The following is an 18,946-nucleotide window of genomic DNA, read 5'->3' as shown; positions in this document are numbered from 1 at the left end:
AAAGCGGATGGTGGTATCACAGAAGCTTCATTTCTTCCTCGTCCGCTAATGTCCATCCTCTTCTCCTCTCTTCTCTTCTCCTCTCTGATTCTTCTCTTTCATTTTTGTAAAAAAAATTTCTGTGAGGCTGAGAATAGATAGTGTTATGGATGATAGAGTTGTATTGAAGATTTATTATTACGGACAGATCTTATTACAAACATATGAGGGAGTTCAATTTGTGTGTGAAAATCCATTAGATGTTGTTATTCCGTTCACATTGTCATTTGAGGAGTTGAAAGGTGTGATTTGTGAGAAGATAGGCACGCAAAGATGTAGGAGAATATCGTGTATTTTGTACAGGTATCCTTTACCTGTGTTTGGCGGATTTGTTCAATTTCAGACCAAGTATGTGATGGACGAGTATGCAGGAAATGTTTTCAATGTACATGGAAAATTGCCACCGAATATCGTGCATCGAGTTATAAAGCTCCCTCTACAGTCACTTTTGCTGGGTGCAATTCTAAATTGGTGCAAGCACTCGGCTTCCAATGCCTCAAAACTACTCATGGTCGGACCTGTAACCGGAAGACCATTTGTTGGCAGACCGAGAATTACCGCCACATCCTCCAAGGTCACGGCACACTCACCAACCGGAAAATGAAAAGTATGAGTCTCGGGCCGCCATCTCTCAATCAGAGCATTAATCATTGCTGACTGGCCTTTAATGACTCCAATTTGGGATACATAATAAAATCCAGTCTCGCGTAACTGTGCCTCAACAATTTGGTTATATGGATCCGGCAGGTGTAAACGATCGCACATCAACATCCTTGACGCCTACAATACCACATTTTCCAGTATAAGAACAAATATAATATAACTATATTATTCAAAAACACAATTATGCTTAACATGTCCATTAAAATTAATTCCCAACATAATTGCAATTCAAACATGTCCATTATTATTATTCATATAAAAAAACAGCATACTAATCTTTTATTATTATTAGTATTATTATTATTATTATTAATTATTATTATTATTGTTATTATTATTATTATTCATATAAAAAAATAGCATACTACTAATTTATTATTATTATTATTATTATTATTATTATTATTATTATTATTATTATTATTATTATTCAAACAGCATACATACTAATTTCTCTATTATTATGATTATTATTATTGTTATTATTATTATTCATATAAAAAAACAGCATACTAATTTTTATTATTATTATTATTATTATTATTATTAATATTATTATTCAAACAGCATACATACTAATTTTTCTATTATTATGATTATTATTATTGTTATTATTATTATTATTCAAATAAAAAAAACAGCATACTAATTTCTGATTATTATTATTATTATTATTATTATTATTATTATTATTATTATTATTATTATTATTATTCAAACAGCATACATACTAATTTCTCTATTATTATGATTATTATTATTGTTATTATTATTATTATTCATATAAAAAAACAGCATACTAATTTATTATTATTATTATTATTATTATTATTATTATTATTATTATTCAAATAGCATACATACTAATTTTTTTATTATTATTATTATTTATTATTATTTATATAAACCAAACAACATACTAATTTTTTATTATTATTATTATTCAAACAGTATATATACTAATTTTATTATTAATCATAATAATTAACGATCAATAAAATAATTAATAAAATTTTCATTATTAATCGTAATAATTTATTAAATTCGATTACTAATACTGATAATAACAACAACAATATATCAATATCTCCCTATTCCAATTTAATATGTACAGATCTTACTTTTTTTTTCTTTCATGTATTATTTTTTTAAACATTTCTTTTTTTTTTTTTTAAATAATATACATTACCCAGGGCTTCATCTTCATCACCAGTACAAACAAACAAACATTCATCTCCATACATACATACATACAAGGTTTATTCCTATTTTTATTTCTATTTCTAACCACCTAATAATAAAATACATACATATATGTTTAATTTCTAATTTCTACTTAGTGTCATTACAATATATACTGTTAATAAAATCTAAAATTATCACTATTATTATCATTAAATAAAATTATTAAAAAAAAAACTTACATGATTTGGATCTCCAAGATAATTAACAATATGAAACTCCGATTGATTTACTTTGGTTTTCCTTTTTTTTGGCATTTTTATTTAATTTTTCTCCTGAGATATGGTGGTCCAACAATGGTGAAGTAGTGGGGTTGAGAGTAAGTAAAAAGGGAAAGTTGAGAGTGAAAGAGAGAGTGTTGGAGAGTGAAAGAGATAGGGGTATCCGGGCGGTGAAATACAGATAAGGGGTCACGGGCCACCCAGGAACCAGCTGCATGCGCGACGTGTGGCAAGGAGGTCACCAATCGGTGCCACCGATTTGAGCACCTCCCCTTCCTAGAAATCGGTGCCACCGATTTCTTTAACAACGTCGTCATATCTCCGTCAAACACCCCAAACTCCCATAACGTTGAAAAACACCTACACCTTCCCCATATCAAAATTAAAAATTCCACATAATTTACCCCAAAAATTAATGTTGAAAAGTAAAAAAAGGATACAGCTAGATAAAAATATAGAAATATTTGGATATATAAAATTAGAAATAAAAGCAGATAAATGTCTGACTGAGCGAGGCATAACATAGGTTTGAAGGTTTCAACTTCAAACTGTTTTGAAATCTGACTCAATGCTAGCAAGCAACTACATTGTGATGCCCCTTAAGAAGATAAAGAACGATTATGAAGCAACCAAGTACCAACTGAGCAGGTCTGTTATGTAAAAACGCGAGTTAATAGTTAAATTTGTCTCAAATCATTTAGTCTTTAAAAAAAAATTTTAGTTATATTAGTACTTAAAAGATAAAACATAAATTAAATTGGTCATTCCGTTAGTTAGATGATAACGACATGATGACGTGTCACGTTAAATGCCACGTGACATGATGACATGGTAGGTTAATGTCACGTATGGTTGACGTATTAGGTCAGTGATACCTAACATGTCACGTGTCACTTGACGTATTAAAAAGTTATTTATAATCAAAATAGTTCTTGAAAGTTTAGACCTAAGTCATTTTTATCCTTAAAATTTTAAAAATTAATCAAATTAGTTCTTATATATATATATATTTTTTAAATTTTTTTTATAAAATTAAATTTAAAATATTTTTTGATAGTACTAATTTTAATATTATTTTTAGACATTAATAAATATTTTTTTTACATAAAATAATAAAAATAATTAAATTATTATAAAATTACTTTGTCATTTGTATTTTAAATTTTATATTTTCAAATTATAATTTTTTATAATGATATTTTTTTATTTAAATGAATTTATCAAATTATTGTTGATTATATATTTAAAAATTTAATATTTTAAGTTTATAATTTTTTCTAAAATAACTATTATATTTATTTAGTGAGATATAAAAGATTAAAATATTTAAAATAACTTTTTTTGGTGACTTAAATATTTAAAATAACTGTTATATTTATTTAGTAAAATTTAAAATATTAAAATTCTAGTTTTTTAATATTTTAAAATAACTACTATATTTATTTAGTGAAATATAAAAGATTAAAATATTTAAAATAACTACTATATTTATTTAGTGAAATTCAAAATATTAAAACTCTAATTTTTTAATATTTTAAAATAACTACTATATTAATTTAGTGAGATATAAAAGATTAGAAAATTTAAAATAAGGACAAATCACTCATATAAGCCAATGGCACAGCAAAATTTCACAATTCAGCCAAAAAAAAAAAAATAGATACATGAATCAACCATATAAACGTTTCTATGTTTCTATGTAATTTAAATTAGAGCAATTTAAATTACACATTCACAGTAATTCGAATCACACTTATTCGAATTACACACAAACTCACATACAAGTTCGAATTGGACTTATTCAAACTAGTACCCGGTATATTGGCTCACAGTAATTCGAAACATGCTGATTTGAATTATAGAATATTTGCCAAAAAGATATTAGAAAAAATATTAGTGAAATATTTATCAAAAATATTAGAAAAAAATACTATATAATATAAAAAAATATACTACAAAAAATATAAAAAAATTATAAATATTAGTTGAACGTGAATTCTATAGCATAAATCTTTTAATTCATACAATTATTTTAATACACCAACAATTATATTTATATAGAGCCAATGCTAAACCGAATTCAATTAGTTCGATAATATGAGTCTATAAAAAAAATTGCATTTTATAAAGTTTAAAATTTTTTATTATGTAATAGGTTAATAAGGAGTACATTACAAATCTTTATCGTAACAATGTTTAATTTAAGAGTAAAGTTAGGGAACCAAAAGCATATCAGCCAAAACCCAGCCAAATATCTTTGGATGAATTCAAAATCTCTACGAGTTAATATATGGATGTTTCTTTTACTAAATATCAGAATGTTTCTTTTTCATATTAAATGGATGTTCTTTTATATATTTTTCGAATTTTTTTGTATTGCAAATGTGAATGTCTCTATTTTTTTAAGAATTTTATATTTTTTTTTAAATTTTATATTAAATTTTTAAATATATAATCAACAATAATTTGATAAATTCATTTAAATAAAAAAATTTCGTTATAAAAAAATTATAATTTAAAAATATAAAATTTAAAATATAAATGACAAAAATAACTTTATAGTAATTTAATTATTTTTATTATTTTATGTAAAGAAAATTTTATTTATTAAGGAATAATATTAAAATTAATACTATAAAAATTACTTCAAATTTAATAGTATGAAAAAAAATAAAAAAATTTATATAGGGATTAATTTGATTAATTTTTAAAATTTTAAGGATAAAAATGATTTGTATTTAAACTTTTAAGAACCATTTTAATTATAAATAATCTTTTTACACGTTAAGTAATATGTGACATGTTAGGTGTTACTAACCTAACACGTTAACCAATTATATTGTGACATGTGACATTAACCTGCCACATCATCAGTCGTTATCATCTAAGAAGGACTAATTTGATTTATGTTTTATCTTTTAAAGACTAATATAATTAAAAAAAATTTTAAAAATTAATTTAAAAAAATGAATAATTTTTTAAGAATAAATTTGACTATTAACTCTAAGATAAAATCACAGAGACACGATTGAAAACGCGGTCCACACTTTACACAATTCATGCTGTCATGATGATGAAAAGAAGATGCAAAAACCGAATAATTTGGTCTGTAATGCTGATGCTTATGAAACCTAATTATTTAAATTTGGGTTAATAATCCTACCTTGAATAAATTAATAAAAAGTGGTATAACTTTCTAAGTTTTTCTATATACCTTTTTAATTATAAAATGAATAAAAGGTAGATATCATAAATATTTAAGTTTAGAAATAGCAAAACTTTTTGTATAAAATTGAAGATATTGGAAAAGAGGGGAAAAAAAAAATTGCGCATCAAGATCAACTGATGGCTAAACCAGCAGTCCAGTAGTCCGCAGCCTAGAATAAAAGAACCAAAAAACCAGGAGAAAGGTCTAATTTTGTAGTAAGCAAACCTTTTTTTCCTTCCATCTTGGTGTAAACATAATTAAGGAAGGTAATAAATCATTAAATCCTGCCCAGCGTAGTACAAAGTACAAACTCTCTCTCTCTCTCTCTCTCTCTCCGTGTACTACACGAATTTCTATCTCTATCCAAGTAAGTAGTACCATCAACCATAGCTGCCAAAGAACCCTTCAAATCCAAAATCCCCAAAATCTCCCTCATCAATGACTCCTCCATTGACTCTATTTAACCCTCTTCTCTTCCACGCCACGCCAATCTTCAAAACAAAACATTCATTTCATTATTTCCTTTCTCCTCCTCCTTCTTCTTCGCCATGTCTTCTCAACTCATCGTCTTCTTCTTCTTCCTCCTTGTCTTATCCGCTTCAGCTCACAGCGGTCACGACGACGACGATGCCGATGCCGATGCCGCTGGAGGCGACGCCGTCAATCTCCGTTCCAAGTCATTGATCCTTGCCAAGATTTACTGCCTCATAGTGATCTTCTTCGCGACATTCATCGCCGGAGTTTCCCCATGCGTGCTGAAATGGAACGAAGGGTTTCTTGTTTTGGGAACACAGTTCGCTGGCGGAGTGTTCTTGGGAACAGCAATGATGCATTTTCTGAGCGATGCTAACGAGACTTTTGGGAGCTTGACGGAGAAAGAGTACCCTTTCGCTTTCATGTTAGCTTGCGTTGGTTACTTGATTACTATGCTCTTAGATTGTGTCATCTCAACTGTTTTGAACAAGCAGGCTCCTCAATCTTCTGCTGCCGATGTTGAGATTCAAGGTTCGTAACTCGTTTCACTAATTTCAAGGCTTGTTTGATCTTTTCAGGGGCTAAATTGGTAATTTAGTTTCGTTTATTTGCTATCATGCAATTCAAATTTTATTTTCATTTTTTTTTAATTTTAATCTCTTATAGTTCTTGAGTAAATTAGAGGTTTAGGATTATATTTAAGTAACTGTTAAAGAGTTTGTGAGCACTTAAATCTTTAGATGGCATGTTACACTTTTATGGGATTTGAATCTGCAATGTTGGTGAATGGCGATACATGATTCATTGTGCTGTAAACTAACATTTTACTCCTTGTATAAAGGGTAAGGAGTTCTAAACCGTTTTAAAGTAGAAATGAACAATCTTTCTTGTACTGCTATAAGTTCGGAAAATCTAAGGATAGAGGGTTGTTTGTACTCTGTAATGATGTTTGATTGTCGTTAGAAAAAATAAATAAACTTCTTCATGAAATACAAAGGAAATTTTACTAATAAACTTATTATAGTCATCAAAATTTTGACCTTATTTCATAGCATAGTGGTACTCTTTGACTTGGTCAATGGTTATCATAAGACATTTGATTCAGCAAACATGAAATCAAATTTTGATTATTTATATATATAAGCAAATCCAAGGTTGACCTTACCTAACACGAGGCTGCATTCTATTTTTATGTTCCTGTTGCAGGGTCTATGACAGTCAAAAGAAGTGGCAATGGAGTTGCTTCTCAGTCACAATTCCAGGTTAGACACTATGATATGTTTACATAACAAATTTCACTTTAGTCATTGTTATCACTCATTTAGTTCTTTATTTGTATGCGTTGGCTGCAGAATAATTCCGGTGCCGGCCACCACCTAGCAAACCCTGCTCTTACATCTATCACCTCATTTGGAGATACCATCTTGTTAATTGTTGCTCTCTGCTCTCACTCCGTGTTCGAGGGCTTAGCCATAGGAGTTGCCGAGACAAAAGCAGATGCTTGGAAAGCTTTATGGACAATAAGTCTGCACAAAATATTTGCTGCCATTGCCATGGGTATTGCTCTCCTAAGAATGATTCCTGACCGTCCTTTACTATCCTGTGCGGCCTATGCTTTCGCCTTTGCAATTTCCAGTCCAATTGGCGTAGCCATTGGAATTGTAATAGACGCCACGACACAAGGTGCTGTCGCGGATTGGATCTTTGCTATATCGATGGGTCTAGCTTGTGGGGTGTTCGTCTATGTATCAATAAACCATCTTTTGTCGAAGGGATACACACCCCATAGGCCAATAGTGGTGGATTCAGCCTATTTCAGGTTTCTTGCTGTGTTGTTTGGCGTTGGAGTGATAGCGGTTGTGATGATCTGGGACACCTAATGTCATCCAGGTGCAGCGAGTCATAATCATCGATGCTGATTCAGAGATAACTTCTCTTTGAAGTTATAGAATATATCTCTCCTATGATTCACGGAGACGAACACACACCCGACAAACACATCAATTTTAAGTTCTTATAAGACATGGGAATATTGCGTATACATATATCTGTAAAATATAAAAGTATTTTTTAGATGAATTGTAATGATATTTTTATTTTTTATTGATATTAAAATATAAATTAATTTTTAAACTATTTTTAATGAATTTTTTTAATTATATATAATATTAAAATATTTTTATTTTAATAAATAATAATATATATATTATTTTTAAATTCAAATTTAAGAATATATTAAGAATAAAATTAAATTTGTTGATACATAATGGTATTTAAATGTGTTTTGACAAGTGTCAAATGAATATCCGTGCTTTTAATATTTGTTTATTATATATAGTTACTTTTAATGATGATACTATACTGATTTTGTATGATTGCTAGGTATTCATGATCTCCCATGGATCATATTGATTTTCAAATATGCCTCCGCACCCAGCTTTGGCATTTTGCAGGTAGGCAGCCGTCAACATTAAATTTGGGATTTGGGGCATATTTGCTAATAAATATGAGAGCTCCATCAAAGGAGTTATCCATGGGAGTTCCATGGAATGCCTTGCCTGGTAACCGTATGATAGGTACAATTGTTTTGGAGAGGTTGTTGGTATGTTAACGCTGATTTTTTGAGATTTGCTATACATATAAGTTTTTTTGGCATATAAGTTAATGTTAATTCTGATCCGACAAAATCTACTTTCATGACGTTCCTTTTCCAGCGTTTGTATCTCGCGTTCCTCCTCTTCCTCCTTTTTCTTTTTCTTTTTCTTTGCGTTCTTCCTTTTTTTTTGCGCGTTCTTTTTTCTTCTTTCCGTGTTTTATTATCTTTGTCATTTTTTTTATTACTGCTGTTGTTGTTGCACTTTTTTTTCCTTCTCTTTTTATTAATTTTACAATATTATGTATTTTTTTAGAAGGCAAAACAAGAAGAAAAAGATGAATAAAAAATAGCAGCAGATGAGGAGGAGAAAGAAAAAGAATTTTGAATTATGCATAATTTATCAGTACAAATCTACTTAAAATTCTGAAACAATACACTTAAATGTCTTAGTTTTATCTTGAAATTTGCTGCAACAAAACAAAAATATTTTATCTAATGTTGCATTTTTTTCTTCGTTTTTTTCTTATTTCTTTCTTTTTTAGTTGAATGAATGTAAGTTCATTCTCTTTTAAGTAATTTTACAGTATTATGTGTTTCTTCTTCTTCTTTATTTGATTTTTTGTTTTTATTTTTATTAAAAAAGAATAAAATAAGAAGAAACTTGAGAAGGTAAAACAAAAAATAAAAGATAAATAAGAAAAAAAGAAGAAGATGGTGATGATGATACAAAAAGAAGCAGCAGCAGAAGATGAATAGGAGAAAGAGAAAGTTTTGAATTATGCAGAATTTATCAGTACAAATTCACCGGAAAATCTTAAACAATATATCTAAATGTCTTAGTTTTATTCCAAAATTTGCTGCAACTACACAAAAATGTTTTCTCTAATACTACATTTTTTTCTTCTTTTTTTTCTTATTTCTTTCTTTCTTTTAGTTAAATGAATGTAAGTTCATCATTTTCTAAGTAATTTTGTAGCATTATGTGTTTCTTTTTATTCTTTGTTTAATTTTTTTTTTGTTTTTATTCTTGTTAATAAAGAGTAAAAAAGCAGTAGAAGATGATGATAAAAAAGTGAATAAGAAAAAAGAAGAATAGGATGAATAAGAAAAACACTTAAGAAGGTAAAATAAGAAATGAAAAATGAATAAGAAAAAAGAAGCTGATGATAAAAAGAAGAAGAAGAAGAAGAAGAAGTAGAAGATGAGGAGGAGGAAGAGGAAGAACTTTGAATTATCCATAATTTATCAGTATAAATTTATCGAAAATTTTTAAACAATACACACCTAAATGTCTTAGTTTTACTCCAAAATTTGCTGCAACTATACAAATTGAGAAAATTTTATGGCAAAAATTTTGGATCAGACAACGTCATCAATATGACAAAATTTTTACGATAACGATAACAATAATAATAATGACGATACGTATAAGAAGAAGACGACGATGCTATAACGATGATGATCATATTGTTGAAGATGAGAGAGGAGAATGAGAAAAAGGAAGAAGGAGAAAAAAGTACAATGAGAAAAGGAGGAGGAGGAGGAAGAGGTGGTGGTGTTGGTAACGACGATAACAAAAGAGAAAAATAACAAAAAAGAAGGGGAAGAAAAAGAAGACGAAGTATCAGGAGAAGAAGAAGAAGAACGTGTAGGGCGCGTAAATATAAATGACTTGTATGGACTTATATGTGTAAATAACTTGTATCTGGAGAATAATTGTTATTTTTGTACCTCTTGTTAAAAATATAGCGGACCACTAGACCTTTCAACTTGGTGTGAAAAAATGCGCTGGACATAGTTTTTGCCCACATTTTTCTTTTACATGATCATTCTGCATGGACAATTCTAATTCCCTTAGACTGCATTTGTTTGCAGAGACAGAACACTGAGACACAAAATCGTGTTTGGCAGAGGAGACATGGATAGAGATAATGTGTCCAAAGATATTGAATTAGTGTATTTTGTGTCTATCCTGACAGGAATGATACTGAGACACTAACAAGAGACACAACTTATTTTTTTATTTTTTCTTTCATTATTCTTGTTAATTTTTCATAATTATATTTTTTATTGTTATATTTTTCATCTCAAATTTTTTGAATGAAAAAAATGAGAATAAATTGAATTTTCATAATTTTTTCTAGTTTATCACCAAATAGAATACAAGAACACAAAATTTTGTATCTCTGTTCATCAGTGTCTTATCCTATCTTGTTCTATCCTATTCTTAAAAACAAACGCAGTCTTAGTGATAAAAAAACAAATACTCCAACCCCTTATTTGCCCACATTGCGTGCTAAGTATTTTTCCAACATGTCTACATGATTAATGCTTGGAAATATGTCAAATTGAGAGTTAATTTTTATATAGTCAATACAACAATTAATATTAGGCTTTTTTATTTAAATAAAATAAAAAAATCAATTTTATCATATTTTTTTAAATGAAATTTTAAAATACGAATTTCCTAAATCTATTAATATATAAATTATCCCAAAATTTTGTGTATTAGATAATATATTAAACACCGCACCCTAGAATAATTTATACATGAAACTCCTTCAAGAAATGTACATAAATCGTTCCAAAGCACTGAGCTTTTCAAGTTAAATATAACTTGTCCTAGAGTAGTATGGTTTACATGTTTTTAACCTAAATCACTAGGGATAGCACAATTTATGTGTTTAGCACAACACACAACAACCTAACATGATTTACGGTGAAAAAATCTAAAGCACAATAGGTTAGGATGATTTATAGTCGAAAACATAAAGTTCAAGATCTTGGGATGATTTATGAAGATAAAGAGCCTATAAATAAACGAGTATGATATATAATGAGCCATAGATGAATTGAAAGTTTTGAAAGAGATGATTGAAAGTGTGTTTTTACTAGTTCATTATTGAGAAAAATTTGATGAAAACACAAGTGAGGGTGTAGCCTTCTCTAGTAAAAAGCATATTGGAGTGTTTGTAAATCCTTCAATAAGTTTATTGGATTTACAAAATAGTATATTACAGAAGTTAGAAAAGTGTGGCAAAAAATTTGTAAAGTAATTATTTTTCCGGATTCCTATCTCACTCAGGCAAGGTTATGTTAAGTTTGGAAAGTATGAGATGCTAGGCGATGACGACATGCGAGTTATATTTCACAGTCAATCTAGATTTCTAGATTTGGGGGCTAATGAACTTGTTTGCGAGAATGGTTGATGTAAAAGGTAGTTCGGGTGGATCTACAACGGCGTGATAGAAGGAGGTTCTAGCGCCATTCCAACTCATCATGAGGTTACGACTCATGTTTTGTTTCCGTCATTTGCAGCAGATTTGCCCATTAAGGCAAATAATGCAGATGGCTTGGGTGATATGCGTACCTTCGAAGAGATTGCAGTTGGAATGAGAGCATCACCTATATTGGATGGTGCACCAGCATTCATGGAGGTCAGAGATAGAGATCCATTTACTGAGGCTATATGCAATGATAGGTCAGATTCGGAACCACCTATTATTGGTGATGATATCAACAACGAGAAAGACACAACACGAGTTGGGAGATCACAAGCTCAGTCAAGCTCTCAGACACAACAGTACCCTCCACACTTCTCTAATTTGGATATTAAGGCAATGAATCAATCGGCATTTTTAGATCAACAACTGCCTAATATTCATTGAGACAGGCCTGGTATGTTTGGCACAAACGAGTTTCAAATTTGCCAGCGGTTCCAAAGCAAAGAGGATGTTGTATTGACAGTGAAGAATTATAATATTCGTTGGGGACTGTTTGAGTCTGATTGATTGAAGTATCACGGAAAATGTGTGCAGTTTGGGAATGGATGTAATTGGCTGATACGTGTAATTATGTAGCAGAGAAAAGGCTACTGGAAAGTTTGAAAGTACAACGGGCCATACACATATTTTGCAATCGAGATATCCACCGATCATAGGTAGCTCAATTATTATGTCATATGTGCGTCAATTCTATTGCTGGTCATGGTGGATAGGGGTATTCAAAATCGGTCCGGACCGAATAAAATTGACCAAAATCAAAAATCAAATAAACCAAAAATAGAAAAAACAAAAAAATCACGTTTTATTATTTTTTCCACAGTTCAGTTAGGTTTTCGGTTTTAACATTGAAAATTCTAACTGAACCGAATAGAACTGGTCCACCTAAAAAATCCTAACAAAACCAACCCTCCAAAGGCCCAAATTCCACCGATATATTTTGCTTAGTTTTTGGTGTTTTTTTATTTTATTTTATTTTTAACAGTTATTTAGATGTCAAGGTACATAATTATTTTGGGATTTAACTAAATATTAATTTAAATGTTAATATATATTATTTTAAATAGTTTAATATCAACTCAAATTATCTAAGGATTCTCATATGAATAATTATCATGGTTTTAAAAATTGGACTGAATCGGCCGGTCGAACCAGTTCAATCGAGAACCGACAATAAAAACAGTCCGATCCGCTACATATACCCGTTGGAGCGAAAACTAGGGGTGACAATACTACTCGAACCCGCGGGTATCCGCTCCGCCCCTACCGTTCGGGGCGGGTAATTACCCGCACCCGCACCGAGGCGGGTTTTAGCCGGGTGGGTTCTTGAGTGGGGCGGGGCAGAGTCGGGTTTAGGTTAAACCCGCCCCTACCCGCCCCGGTATATATAATAGATATATAAATATATATATATTTTTAATATATAATATATGTAATATATAAATAATTAGTAAAATGATTAATAATATTGTATCATATTTAAATTTTTACTTTAATTTATGTTATGAATGTAAATAATGGCTATATAATTTTTAAAATTTTATTTTATTTTTTGAATTTAATAATTATTGGGGCAGATAGGGGAGGGACGAATACCCAGGAGTGAGTTAGGATTTAATATTTTACTACCCACAGATAGAAGTGGCGCAGATTTAATGCGAATTTTTGTTGAGCAGGATGGGATCGAGTAGAGCAAAAACCCGCCCCGTTGCCACCCTAGCGAAAACTGCTTGAAAACTGTGAAACGGCCGATTTATTTGGGAAAAAAAAAATAACGAAACAAAAGCAAAACCATTCGTGAACCAAACACTCCCCCCCCCCCCCCCCCCCCTTCCCCCAATCGTGCACTCCTGGAGACCTCTGAACCCAAGGAAAACCGTAGCCCGCCGCCGCCGCCGCCGCCGCCGCCCCCGGGTCCTTAGCGCCGCCGCTGCTTCCTCTTCCCCGTGTTGTTTTCGTCTTCGCTGGCACCTCGTTTTCATCTTCCTCTTTCCCAGGTAGCTCGGCACGTCGTTTTCATCTTCGCTGGCTTCTCGGTAGGGAACCCAGGTTAGTGGCCCTGCTTTCAATTCTTCGCCTCCGCTTCTTCCTTTCAATTTCTGAATGTTCGGTCTTCTTCTTGGTTTGAAGTTCTGAAATTGTTGTTCAATTTTTGTTCCTTTTTTCTTGTAATGTTTTGTAAATTGTAATTGTCTGCTGCTGATGGATCTGTCTTGTATTTGCTGGTTGCTGATGGCTGTAATTTTTTTTTCAAATTTACTTATGGCTCGATGGCTCTGTTAGTCTGTTGCTTTCAATTCTTTGCTCTGTTAATGATGGCTCTGTTACTGATGGCTCGATGGCTCTGTTAGTTGCTGATGGCTCTTAATTTTTTTGTTCACATTTACTGATGGCTTTGTTTGTAGTTGCTCGTTTTGCTGGGTGAAGGTTTAGTGTTTTGGAATGTTTTATAATGTGCTAATGTTTGTAATTGCTGGCTTTGTTTGTAATTGCTGGGTGAAGGTTTAGTGTTCTGTGATTATTGGTTAATGTTTTGGTTTAGTGTTCTCTCTTTTCCAGATTTCCCTTCTCCCTGTATTTCTGCATGTGCCTGAATTGGTAATCAATAAATTTGCCTTTTTGCTGTAAATCGAGACTTTACTAGGATTTGTTAAATTTGTTGCTGTAACTTGAATTTGTTGCTGAATTTGTTGCTTCCCAGTCACAGAATCAGAACAGAATGCTCAGTCAGTGCTTGATTGATTGGCTTTGCTCACTGATTGTATTTGATGATAAATTTTAAATTGTTAACTTTTAAATTTTAAATTTGCACTGCCTATGTTACTGATTCACTGTTCTTTCAGTGCTTTTTGTTGTTGTTAATCATTGTGATGAGCTTTGTTAAAATTTGCACTGCCTATATTACTAAGTGTTCCCTCAGTGCTTTTTGTTGTTATTAATCATTGTGATGAACTTTGTTAAAATTTGCACTGCCTATGTCACTGATTCACGGATTCATCCCTCTCGTCATTATCATTGGCATGAACTCCGAACCAAAACCCCAACTCTTTGGATAAAATTGTAACGAAAGCTGATTGGGACTTTTTCTTCTACTTAAGGTTGAATCAGAATGATGAGGCAAGTTGTGAATACACAAGTGTCAACGGACTATAATATATATTGAGTTTGTGACATTAGAAGGGTGTAATAATAACAATAATGGAGTCATGTTATTTGAATATTGAGGTTTAACATTTAAACTCTCAGCTTCTCAGCCCTGTTTGATTCTTCATCTCAGGCAATTGAATCGAATCAACCAGGCCTTCCTTTTCTTTTTCTTTTAGTTGATTCTTAATTTTTCTAATATATGTAGCTTTCTGAATCAAGTGGATCATATTATGTAGTTTTCTTGATTTGGAATATTTTCGGAGATGCATTAGAAGAGCTATTTTATTATTATGTTTGCTATAATAATATTCACATGTTCTGTATGCTTGTGATTGTTTCGGTGTTTACATTTTCTTTCCAAGTCACTTGCTGTGGTTGTTCTTTGAGTTAAGGCTTTGTATGTGTGTGTGAGAATATGTGATAATGTTGAATGCTGTTGCATCTAATAGGAGTTCTTGGAGTACCCTCATCTTTGGTCCTTTATAATTTATTTATTATTTTATTCTAAAACGGTTTTTTTGGTTGAACCACTAGTTAGATTGGTTGGACCAATAAACCAGTGAACCAGTGACTAAAGCAGTTTGATGACCGGTCCGGTTTTCAGAACCTTGATAATTATCATTACTTTTAGTTCTTATATTGGGCTCAATTGGTAAATGTTTTGTTGGAGGAATCCTTGACCCTCTCCCAGGCATGGTCACCGAAAGCTTTAACCAAAATCAAAACCTAATTAGAATTCTTTGAAAACCAATCCTAACGGTTGTTCTGTTCACCCAGGTCGCAGCAACGCATTCCACAATTCTGAGGGGGAATTTTTTTAGGGTTTTGGGAGTCATGAACAATGTTGGCGATCTCCACAAGGTTTGGGAAATCAACGCTCTGAAGAGGAAGCCGTTGCAAGAAGAAGCCACCAAGATGTTGGAGAAGATCGCCAAACAGGTCCAGCCCATTATGCGCAAGCACAAATGGAGGGTCAAGGTTCTCTCTGAATTCTGGTAATTCAACTATTGTTTTTAATTTGATTTTGCTTTTAGTGTCATTCACTTCTCTTGTGGTTTTTTGAACGGGTAATGCAGCAATGGAAAAAGAATGATCCAAGCAATGGCGGTAAGAGGGGAGGAAAAAACCGCATTTTTAATCAGATATTTTGCTTACTTTTTCTTTTATGGTTCTTTTGTGATTTGTTGATTTTACTAAATTTTATTGGGGTTCCAATGTCTAACAACTAGAACTTTAACAGAATATTTTGAGTAGAAACATTGTTTCTGCCCCTTATGCAGTTTCTTCAATGCTGCATTCGCTTAAATGCAGCATGACTTTTCAGTTTGGGGATTTGGGCAGGGGAATGAAACTGAATTTTTTATTTTTAACTTGATGAGTGAGTCTGTTTTGCTCTTTTCTTTTTGTGAGATTATTGAAGAACTTGCCAAAATGATTGTAGCCCAAACAATCCGCGACTTTTGGGGTTGAATGTTGGAGCTGGTATACATGTGAAGTTGCGATTGCGCAGACCGAACAGGGATTTGGACTTCTACCCATTTGATCAAGTTTTGGATACGATGCTTCATGAGCTTTGCCATAATGCCCATGGTCCTCATAATGCCAACTTCTACAAGCTTTGGGATGAACTTAGAAAGGTTCTATTTGTTCCATTCCTCTTTTAATTGTTCATGCATGTGGATTGTTATACTAGATTCTTAAAAAGAACACTTTCGTTGTTTTATACAATCACATTGGTGTTTGGAATTTATGTATTACATTTCATTTCAAGAGTAACTTTTATCTGATATTTTTCTTGTTTAAGCCTTAAGTTTCTTTGTTATACTAAAGGATATTAAGCTTGAACTCCTTCAATTTGTTCCTGTCATTCTTTTATAGTACATGCAAATAACATTCACCGTTAGATTTTTGAAGTGAAATGTTTTTGCTTAATCAAATTAGCTTGATGTTGTGAATTATTTATATCATTCAATTTCAAGAGTTATTATTGTTGTTGTTGTTGTTGTTTAATCTAATAATGTTCTTATTTAGCTATAAGTATGTCTGTAATATGTGAGAGCTAGATTGTTATAATATTAAGGCTCCATTGATCATTGAGCATTTTTACCTTAGCTCCCAACTTAATAATGAAAAATAATAGTAATATAAAGAAAATGAAAAAGATGGGGAACAAAATGTTCTCTCTCTTGTAACTTTCCTCCAACCACTAGATGTGCTAGACTCTGCAGGTAGTGATATACTTATAGAATCCTCTCCATACTTTCACTTTTGATGTATTGCTTTACAGCTTTAGTAGTAGCAAACAAGTCTTATAAATAGTAGTATTTATTATAAAAGTTCCTGCAAAGTTGAAACATTCATTCCCTGTTGCTGTGAATTCTATGTAGTAAACTATGTCTTTCTTATTAAGTTGCTATTATTCTTCTTGTCCTCCATGTTAATGATCATATACAGGAATGTGAAGAGCTGATGTCCAATGGAGTAACTGGCTCGGGAGAGGGGTTTGACCTTCCAGGAAGGCGCTTAGGTGGTCATTCCCGGCAGCCACCCCTTTCATCACTCCGTAAAACAGCACTTGCAGCTGCAGAAAAGAGATCGCGATTGGGATCACTCCTTCCCTCTGGACCTAACCGTCTTGGGGGTGATAGTGTTATAATGAAGGCACTTACTCCAGTGCAAGCGGCTGCAATGGCTGCAGAAAGGAGATTACAGGATGACATATGGTGTGGTTCTCAAACCTGTGAAGCTTCAGATCATGAAGATTTTAACTTTGAACCTGCTGAGAATATTGAGCGCAAGGGTAAAAATGTGGGTAGCTCAAGACTTCGAGACAATTCTTCTCTACCTTTGGATCTGAAATCTCAGAAAAGGAGTCGTGTCATGGATTCAAGTTTACTGGATTGCTCGTCTAGTACCCCTAAATATGTTGATTTGACCATGGATGCACCACAGATTGGATCTATCATTGAACAATGCACTGTGACTCAAGGAAGGGGTGTTGGTGGATTAGAAAGCATTTCACATTCTGAGTCAAATTCTCGGATAGGATCTACTTCTGCAAATATTCCAAGCTCCTCCACTCCACTTTCTGATGATAATAATACATCTCATTCTGAAGAACTTGCAATGTGGGAGTGCTCAATGTGCACTCTGTTAAATAAAGTAAGTATCAAAATATAGTGCTTTATTCTTTGCAAACCTTTTTTCAGTTTGTCACAAAGTACAATAAACATTTTTGGCGAGTTTACTCTTACAATGATTGTGTTGTGGCCTTTCTCTAATGCATGTGAATAATGTTGAACCACTGCAGACATTAGCTCCATTATGTGAGTTGTGTGGCACACAACAGCCGAAAGATTTTGCCACCAAATACAGTACTTGGTCTTGTAAATTCTGTACGCTGGAAAACAGTGTGAAGTTGGACAAATGCTCAGCTTGTGATCAGTGGAGATACTCTCTTGGTGCACCAGTGTCAGCCCGTGCACCTAACGTCGGCACTTGAGTACGGTAGTTTATAAGTATATGAATGCTTATAAGTTGTAACACTGGTGTTTGTGCAACTTAATGGCAAAATGATTTCATTTATTGCTTTATGGCAGTGGCTTAAGCAAATGAAGATGCCAATGCTTGATTTCTTTAACTTGAAGCTAGGTGGAAAATAGCAGTTCCATTTTGATCTTTTTCACTTGATAGATACGAGAATTTCGATATAGTATGTTGGCATGGAGATCTGTATAGCTGAACTGCTGAATTAGTAAGCATTGTTGGCACTGCTCTGAGTTTTACCTGATTTGCAGAATTTGGATGCTGACTTGTGCAAGCAATTAAGAGCTTTTCACTGAATTGGGTTTGTATGAGTATATGCCATGGTTCTCTCTTCTGCTTGGATTTCTAGTTGATGTTAGAGAATAACCAGAAAAGTTATATATAACCTGTCTTAGAATTTTGGTTATCAACTATCAGCATATTAGTTGTCGTCAACAATTTGACTTGGGGACACTGTTAACAACTAATCACCATGTTGGACTTGCGTTGTCATTTCTTTGTAATGAAGGGATTATAATTTGAAACCAGG

General features: G+C 32.0%; 2 protein-coding genes across 3 annotated transcripts; both read left to right on the top strand.

Moving 5' to 3' along the window:
* Positions 1–5,830: 5,830 nt before the first annotated feature.
* Positions 5,831–7,983, top strand: LOC130966408 (zinc transporter 11). Its single transcript, XM_057891209.1, has 3 exons — positions 5,831–6,378; positions 7,054–7,109; positions 7,200–7,983. Exons 1-3 carry the CDS (start codon positions 5,922–5,924, stop codon positions 7,725–7,727), a joined length of 1,041 nt encoding a protein of 346 aa, XP_057747192.1. The 5' UTR covers positions 5,831–5,921; the 3' UTR covers positions 7,728–7,983.
* A 5,571-nt stretch (positions 7,984–13,554) lies between these two features.
* On the top strand, positions 13,555–18,656 carry LOC130938044 (uncharacterized). Of its 2 annotated transcripts, XM_057867126.1 has the most exons (6): positions 13,555–13,773; positions 15,649–15,866; positions 16,313–16,508; positions 17,326–18,033; positions 18,182–18,373; positions 18,471–18,656. In XM_057867126.1, exons 2-5 carry the CDS (start codon positions 15,706–15,708, stop codon positions 18,371–18,373), a joined length of 1,257 nt encoding a protein of 418 aa, XP_057723109.1. In that variant the 5' UTR covers positions 13,555–13,773; positions 15,649–15,705; the 3' UTR covers positions 18,471–18,656. The 2 variants fall into 2 exon arrangements, with proteins under 2 accessions (XP_057723109.1, XP_057723108.1); XM_057867125.1 differs by having other exon boundaries at positions 18,182–18,656.
* Positions 18,657–18,946: the final 290 nt, after the last annotated feature.

Source organism: Arachis stenosperma, chromosome 1 (genome assembly GCF_014773155.1).
Source record: "Arachis stenosperma cultivar V10309 chromosome 1, arast.V10309.gnm1.PFL2, whole genome shotgun sequence".
Taxonomy (NCBI): Eukaryota; Viridiplantae; Streptophyta; class Magnoliopsida; order Fabales; family Fabaceae; genus Arachis; species Arachis stenosperma.
Note: the sequence above shows the minus strand (reverse complement) of the source record. Positions and strands in the feature narration are given on the sequence as shown.

Bases quoted from the DNA above. Each gene is read 5' to 3' on its own strand.
- LOC130966408 (XM_057891209.1), top strand. From the start codon at position 5,922: ATGTCTTCTCAACTCATCGTCTTCTTCTTCTTCCTCCTTGTCTTATCC. The intron at 6,379-7,053 runs GTTCGTAACTCG...TTCCTGTTGCAG, and splicing joins TGCCGATGTTGAGATTCAAG to GGTCTATGACAGTCAAAAGA. The intron at 7,110-7,199 runs GTTAGACACTAT...CGTTGGCTGCAG, and splicing joins CTTCTCAGTCACAATTCCAG to AATAATTCCGGTGCCGGCCA.
- LOC130938044 (XM_057867126.1), top strand. From the start codon at position 15,706: ATGAACAATGTTGGCGATCTCCACAAGGTTTGGGAAATCAACGCTCTG. The intron at 16,509-17,325 runs GTTCTATTTGTT...GATCATATACAG, and splicing joins TTTGGGATGAACTTAGAAAG to GAATGTGAAGAGCTGATGTC. The intron at 18,034-18,181 runs GTAAGTATCAAA...GAACCACTGCAG, and splicing joins TGTGCACTCTGTTAAATAAA to ACATTAGCTCCATTATGTGA.